The sequence below is a fragment of the Corylus avellana genome, chromosome ca2 (genome assembly GCF_901000735.1).
Source record: "Corylus avellana chromosome ca2, CavTom2PMs-1.0".
Taxonomy (NCBI): Eukaryota; Viridiplantae; Streptophyta; class Magnoliopsida; order Fagales; family Betulaceae; genus Corylus; species Corylus avellana.
In genome coordinates this window covers 38,367,646-38,375,165 of record NC_081542.1, presented here as the reverse complement: position 1 = coordinate 38,375,165, position 7,520 = coordinate 38,367,646, and the positions used below count along the sequence as shown (strand labels likewise).

Genomic DNA, 7,520 nt, shown 5'->3' with positions numbered 1-7,520 from the left:
CATTCGCCATACAAGTTTGTTTTTCAATGTTAGACCATTCAGCTATCGGCTTATCTGGAGCTTTAAATCCAGATTCAATGACATGCCAAACGTCTATAGATTTTAAGAAAAATCTCATACGAGACTTCCAATAGCCATAATTTGATCCATCAAAATTAAGCACAGTGTTAAGAGTTTGAGATATCTTAAACAAGAAACAAAGATCACACTTAGGAATTTAATCCTTCACAAAGTGAACCCGCTTTGATACCAAATGAAAAACTCTAAACAAATAAATATCACAGTTTATGCGGAATTAACAGTTATTTATCAAAGCAAACAATCACCAAAATATAAACAATCACACAAAAGGATTTTAGTGACAAAGAGGAAACCTTTTAGAAACCGATCTAAAATAACTTAATGAATAACTTCTTTATGGGTATGGCACAAACCCACCTCTATGTGCCCACCAATGATGAGTTGACTCCTCAGCATGGAGCATATTAGAAATATAAACCCAAAACACCTGATTATATTAGGTTTTTTTTTTTTTTTTTTTTTTTAAGAATTTGCAGAGGGAGGGGATGAGGGTGGCTCGCCACCACCTGCTCATCTGGGGTGGCCGGCGAACTGCCCCAGATGGGTGGAGGTGGCCACGCAGCCACCCCTGGCAAATTTTTGAGGCAGTCTTATTGACATTCTCCTTTGCTACCTTATGAAGATGGCAAAATCAGTCTTCATAGACAATGGCATAAGATGAGAAATGGCCCTTCTTATACCTCATCACCTCGTTAGCCACCGAAGACACGTGGATTGACACAACAAAATTAGGGGTGTCAATGCGGGCGGTTAAAAACTGCCCGTTAACTGTTAACCGCTAACCGCTTAACCGTATTAATCGCCAAACCGCTATAACTGCCTAGCGGTTAGCGGTTATTGGGTTTACTAACCGTAACCACTAACCGCCTTTTTATATAATATATTTTTATAATTATAATTATAAAAATATTTATACATATAACATAATCACTTGATCATTAAATCACAATTTAAAAAAAATAATAATTAAATCACAATTTGAGTATTAATATATTATCACTATAATTTATATGATTATATCATATAATCACTTGATCATTAAATCACAATTTTTTTAAAAAATAATTAAATCACAATTTGAGTATTAATATATTATCACTATAATTTATATGATTATATCACATGATTAATTGATCATTAAATCATTTGATTATATAATAATAAATTATACATATATAATATGACATAACTCATAAGTATACCAATTCATACTAATACAACAATTAAATATCTAGAGACTTATTTTCAATGTATGTTATAAACTTATAAGTCTATATAAGTCTACATATGTATATGAATAATATAAATGTATAATATCAATACTTAATCATATGATTCAATAACAATTCAAATACTTTATTCAAGACTTCAAGTGAATCATATTATTAATGTACAATGATGATATGATTCGTATAATATCAAATTAAGTAATTGACATTGGATTAAATAATAACCAATGTGTTACTTATAAACACAATTTAAGTATTAATGTATTATCATTATATGTTGTGACAGTTATCTGAATTCTGAACTTTTTTTTTATATGTAGTGTTGATTTTTTTTTTTTTAAAAAAAAAAGTTAACTGGTTATGATTTAATATTTAAGAAAATTTTTTATAAGTATAAGTAAATGTAAATTTTGGGTCAAATATTTTTGATTTTTCAATATGGGCTCTTTTTATAGCAATTGGGCCCAAGAAGATACTAAAAAAAAAAAAAGTGGGTAAAAAAAAGCCCAAAAAAAGAAGCATAAAAAGCCCTAAAGAAAGCCCAAAAAGGCCCAATTTTGAAAAAGCGGTTAGCAGGCGGTTATCTATTTCACTAACAGCTAATTGGTGGTTAACCGCTAACCGTTAACCGCTAAGCAGTTAGCGGTTGCGGTTAGTGAAATCTACTAACCGCTAAGGCAGTTACAGTTAGCGGTTACTGCCAAAAACCGCTAACCGTAACCGCCTTGACACCCCTAAACAAAATCATCCTCAAACCCTAAGTTTTCTAATCCAATTATGCATGTCAATATCTTAATTCCTCAATTCTAATTTTCTAATCAATTCATTTTCAAATCTCAGCAATTTTGATGACAAAGATGGTAGCATTTAACTTAATTGGCTCAACTGTAAAATAGCAAATTTTCAACATGCTTTATTTTGTTGAAGATTTGGAGAGTTGTGTCACTGTTGCTTTGTCCACATTAACATGTTGAGACAATTTTAAACTTATTATCACTAATGTGATACTAATCACTTTTACCATTCTCATTTAAGGAATATATATTCCATCGTACATGAAATTCTACCACTCTTTCTTTTGCACGAGACGTATCCCCCATTGTTTGAGCTAGCTGTATAGGTTGAGATGAGACTTCTTTCTACTCATTAAGAGTACGGTTGGTATGCGGATTAGAACTCAGAATAGAATAGTAATACTGGAGAATAGTTATTCCATTCATTTGGTTACTTTTTTATTCACAGGATAACAATCTATGTTGAATAGTTATTCTTCAAAATGACAAATAGCTAGGAATAACTATAGCTTTAGTGATGGGAATAGCACATATTAATATCCAAACAAAAGCCATCCATTAAGAAAGTAGTCCCTCATGTCACTGAACAGTAGTGTCTTATAATACTCTTTTTTTTGTTATTATTGCTTTGTCACTCAATGGCCACTTATTCCAACTGCTTTGCTAGGTCATTAGCTCAATCCAACCCACATAACCCATTTATTTTCCAAGAACAAGTAAATAAGCAAGACTGAATAAAAATCATGGTCTGAATCATTAAGAAGATTATCAAAGGCTTTATTGAATTTAGTATCTAGGTGCCATCAAATTCTCATTTCAAGCACCCTGTTCTTATTTTAATTCATTTGGTTGAATTTTTTTTTTCTTTTTTCCTTCAGATTTTGATCAATTGTTGTTATCTTAATTTTGGGTTTTGGTGACTATTCCAATGGAAGCCATGATTGTTCTTTGACATGTGAATTGTGAATATTGGTGCTTCTTATTAGCATTCAAAATTTTTACAGTCCCGGATAGAGAAGGAAAATCTTGCAAGGGATTCAAGCAAAAATTTCAAAATGCTTAAAATGAACTAATTTACATATGAAGTGTTTACTTGTAAAGTACTTCAACAGGTATAGCATGAAACAACATAGAATTATAAAAAGTGAATTGCAATTGTTTCTGGGTTTGTGAAATTAGCGAAATGGATTTTCTACAACACCATTGATCTATTGTCAAAAACAAGCCACGAATTGAAAGATTTGATGTCGAAACAAAGCACCAAGAAGAACAACTGCAAAAGACACAAGGAAAAACTATTATACATGAGAATGCATTTCAAGCTCCTCCTCCTGATTAAACATTGTCCATTCAAGATGCCAGTTTAGCCAAATACAAAACCCTTTTTTTTAAAGCATTTTAGCATTGTTTTATTTTAGTCTCTGTAGTTATACTATAATTAATGCAATGTTATTTTAAGGCAATTTTGTTCTATTATAATTAATTGGATAATGGATGGTGCGAGTTCGAAGGTCATGAATATTTCAATTTGTAGGGAAATATATCATAAGTATTACTCTTTTATGAAAATACTCCAATGTCCTATTGTGGCATACAAGTAACAGCTTTTTATACTAAATAAACTATCCATTATAACACATTGGTTTCAAAGCCCTCAAAACTGTTACATATGAGAACAAACCCCCCTAAAGAATTAATCTTTTAATTATAAAAGGTCATTTGTGTTGGCCCAAGTCTAATTACCACTGCTAGATCCTTGTTGTAACATAGATTAGAATCAAACTCTTTTTAGTGATGACAAATTAAAATATCAAATAAATAGAAATACAAAAAACAACAAACACAATTTAGTGAGCAAAAGGAGTTGGTAGCATTCAAACAGTAGCTTAGGTGGGAACTCATCGCGCGGCCAATGTATGACTTTCTTAGAGCTTGTTTAGGATTGCGTTTGAAAAATAGAGCTTTTAAGTAAAAAAAAAATCTTTTGGCAAAAGTTTCAATTTTAAGATTATGACAAAAGTGCGTTTTTGACATTTTTTAAGCTTGTTGGATCCTTGAAAATGCTTTTAATTTTTTTACCAAATGAGTACTTTTTTCTTCAAACTGACATTTTGAGTGTTAAAATCATTTTTAGGCCTCTCAAACGCAATCCCAAACAGGCCTTAGTCAGCCATATAATGTGAAGAATTTTATCATTACATATAAAAAATATATATAAAAAGAAAAATTCATGGAAATCTTGTGGCTAATTAGAAGTGCATACCTTGTTCATCATTGAAATTCTACATGGCAGTTTGATCCCCCCAGATTGACCCTTGCAAACGCTCCAATAATTTCGAGTCACCGAGCTTGTATATTTGATATCGTTCTCCTTTAATCCGATACTTGAGACGGATAGTAGTTACCTTCTTGACTTTCCAATAATCTTCGCCTCCATCAGGCTGCATACGTAGCACAAATTCTCTCTGCATTTCATAGAAGTCAATAAGCTTTAGGCTTTCAAGGTGTTGGATTCCAGAGGGTACCTCCTTCATTTGTGGGCATGGCCCAATCTCTAGTTGCTCAAGACTGGACAGTGATCCTTTGTCTATTTCCACCATCTTTAATTTTTTCATCTCTCTGAGGGTGAGCTTCTTGAGTTTTCTAAAACCTCCCTCAAAATGCAGTTGCTCCCCATCATACGCTTGATTGAGGGAAAGGGTAATTAGATTTGGCAAAGCTTGGACACACGACAGTGGATATTCCTCTAATGATGAGAAAAATAAGACTAGCGTGACCAGATTTTGAAGCTCTAGAATCCAATTCGGCAACTTCTTCAATCGCCCTCTTAGATAGATATGCATTAGAGATGGAGGGGGCAAAGAAATTGATTCTAAGTCTATAAGCTCATCTTCACTAATTGAGCCTACAACCAAAATTTTAAGGTGGACTATCTTTTGTATGGAGGTACATAGGGCCCTCCCTCGTTCTGTAGTCATATTTGAAATGCCGAACATCCTCAACTGACTCAACTTTCCGAGCTCTTCAAATAAACCAACCCCATGATGATTTGCCTCAATCATTGATAGGTCCTGCAATTCGTTTAAACATCCAACCCCTTCATGTACTTTTACTCCTTGTATCGAATAAAGGCTACTTTTAATTCCAAAGTCATGAGAATGAGCACTAACATGTCGTAACTTATATAGCCTAAATATCTCAATTGGTAGCTCACGCACTGGGGTTTGTACAAGATTTAGTGATTGAAGGTTTTGTAGCATACCCACTGAATTTGGAAGTATCTTCACTTTTGTTCCCCTCAAATTTAAGTACTTCAAATGGAATAAAGTACCCACTTCTTGAGCAAGATAATCAATAGGAGCATCTTCAAAATCTAACACTTTCAAAAGCTTGAACTTTTTGAACAATTTAACCATGAAAGACTGGGGCATTTCATTAATGTTGAAGAGAAAAATAGAACGGACACGAGAGTACTCAATTGTCTCAAAAACATTTTCTCTAGCATCGTGGATTGATAGGCTCCGACTTTTACCATGGAAAGTAGTATTGCCTGCTTCCAGAACTTGAGAGAAATTCAACTCTCCAATCTTCGATAGGATGGTTTCGTGCAGCAGATCATGGATTCTATACTTTCTAATTATCTCATAATCAAACTCCGCAAATGAAACTTGAACCAAGTTTCTGTGGATGAGCTCCATTAAGTATTCATCAGCTACCTCTACCAGTGCCTTTCCCTTCTTTCCTTTTATGAAGCCCCCAGCTTCCCATAGCCAAAGTAATCTTGTACTTGTGATGGAGTAGTCCTCTGGAAAAATGCCGAAGTACAAGTAACAAACCTTTAGGTAGCATAGAAGATCATGATAACTAAGAGAGAGAATTTTTGTTACATTTGTAAGGTGTGGATTACATTCTAGCTCAGAACTGAGGCTATCATGCAACGTTTTCCATTCTAATGGCACCTTTTCCTTTGTTGACAAAAGACCACCTATGGCAACAATTGCAAGTGGTAGGCCTTCACATTTTTTGACAATGTCCATCGACAGTTTCACCAACTCTTTGGGACAACACCTTTGAAACTCGGACTGGAATGCCTTTCTACAAAACAATTCCCAAGCCTTGTCTTGAGACAGAGGTTGTAGCTTGTGGACCTGATCGAAAAAAGATTCTTTACAAGATACACTAATGAGATCATTGCGTGTTGTGATAATAATCCTGCTTCCTCTGTCATTGCATGGTAAAGCATGTTTCACAATTTCCCAAAACTCTGACGTCCAAACATCATCAAAAACCACAACATACCTCTTTTGCTGTAAATATTTCCTCAACTGGCTGATTAATGTGATCTCGTCCGTCATGTCTATTTGTCCTGGAGCCATTTCATTTTCACAGTAGACTTTCTTTGTCATGGACATGAGTATCTTCTGGACATTGTATGACTGAGACACTGTGATCCAAACACGGCAATCAAAATGTCCTTTCACTAATTCATTCTCATATACTTTCTTAGCAAGAGTTGTCTTACCAATTCCGCCCATGCCTACAACTGAAATAACAGATCGTTTAGATACTCCCCCCACCAACCAGCTTACGAGCTCATCCCTTGTAGACTCAATGCCCACAACTTCATCTTCCCCAATGAAAAGTGCACCCACTCTAGGCTAGGGTCATGCCATGTAACACTAGATTCACCACTACTTGATCCTTGCTCTAAGGAACTAAAACCATATCTTTCACTTCTTTTCTTGATTTCACGGATTGATATTTTGATATCTTGAATCTTTGTAGCTATGTCATGACGTGGTTTTAATTTTTTGAATAAGTGGCCAATTTTATGGAGGAAAGCAATAAAACTTTGCTGAGGACGATGTTGTGCCACGTGAAGAACGTATTCATCAATTACATCTTCTATATGATAGGCTACTTCTCTCACTTGTTTCACCCATGTTTTGACGCCATCTTGGAGGTCCCTTCTATCTGCATCTTTGAGGAAACACTGGATGCTCTCAAGTTCATCTTTAATGTCCACAACATCTCGGTGTACACCCCTTAGCAATTTTGATTCATGAGTGATCAACTGAACTAGCTCATTGATGACAAGGGTCACAACGGTTTCTGTCATGGTTTCCTCTCTAATATTGTCACAATTAGAAATGAATTTGGGTTAATTGTCACGCCCCAAGCCCAAAGCAAGACATGACACCTACTTAGAACTTGTATTGTGTTTCTTTTAGAAGTAATAGAAATATCATTAAAAAAAGAAAACGCAATGCAAGAACACATGAACTATACATGAGAAACACATAACTAGGAAAAAAAAGAACAAGAAATCCCGAAAACTAAGCAAATTAGTAAAGACAAACGCTGTTGTCCTAAGATAAAGAGTAATAAAAAGCAAATACAATTTATACTAAGCACT

The 7,520-nt window shown here is 34.3% G+C and overlaps 2 protein-coding genes across 2 annotated transcripts in view; both read right to left on the bottom strand.

Moving 5' to 3' along the window:
* Positions 1 to 5,158: 5,158 nt before the first annotated feature.
* LOC132169719 (disease resistance protein RPM1-like) lies at positions 5,159 to 6,850 on the bottom strand. The gene is made up of 2 exons (XM_059580706.1): positions 5,367 to 6,850; positions 5,159 to 5,175 (listed from the first exon to the last, which is right to left on the bottom strand). The coding sequence occupies exons 1-2, from the start codon at positions 6,637 to 6,639 to the stop codon at positions 5,159 to 5,161; spliced, it is 1,290 nt and encodes a 429-aa protein (XP_059436689.1). The 5' UTR covers positions 6,640 to 6,850.
* LOC132169718 (uncharacterized) overlaps positions 6,690 to 7,520 on the bottom strand; it is a 4,575-nt gene continuing 3,744 nt past the window's right edge. The window contains exon 3 of the mRNA XM_059580705.1: positions 6,690 to 7,233. Within this exon, the coding sequence (XP_059436688.1) occupies positions 6,690 to 7,233 (544 nt within the window). The remainder of the gene's footprint in view (positions 7,234 to 7,520) is intronic.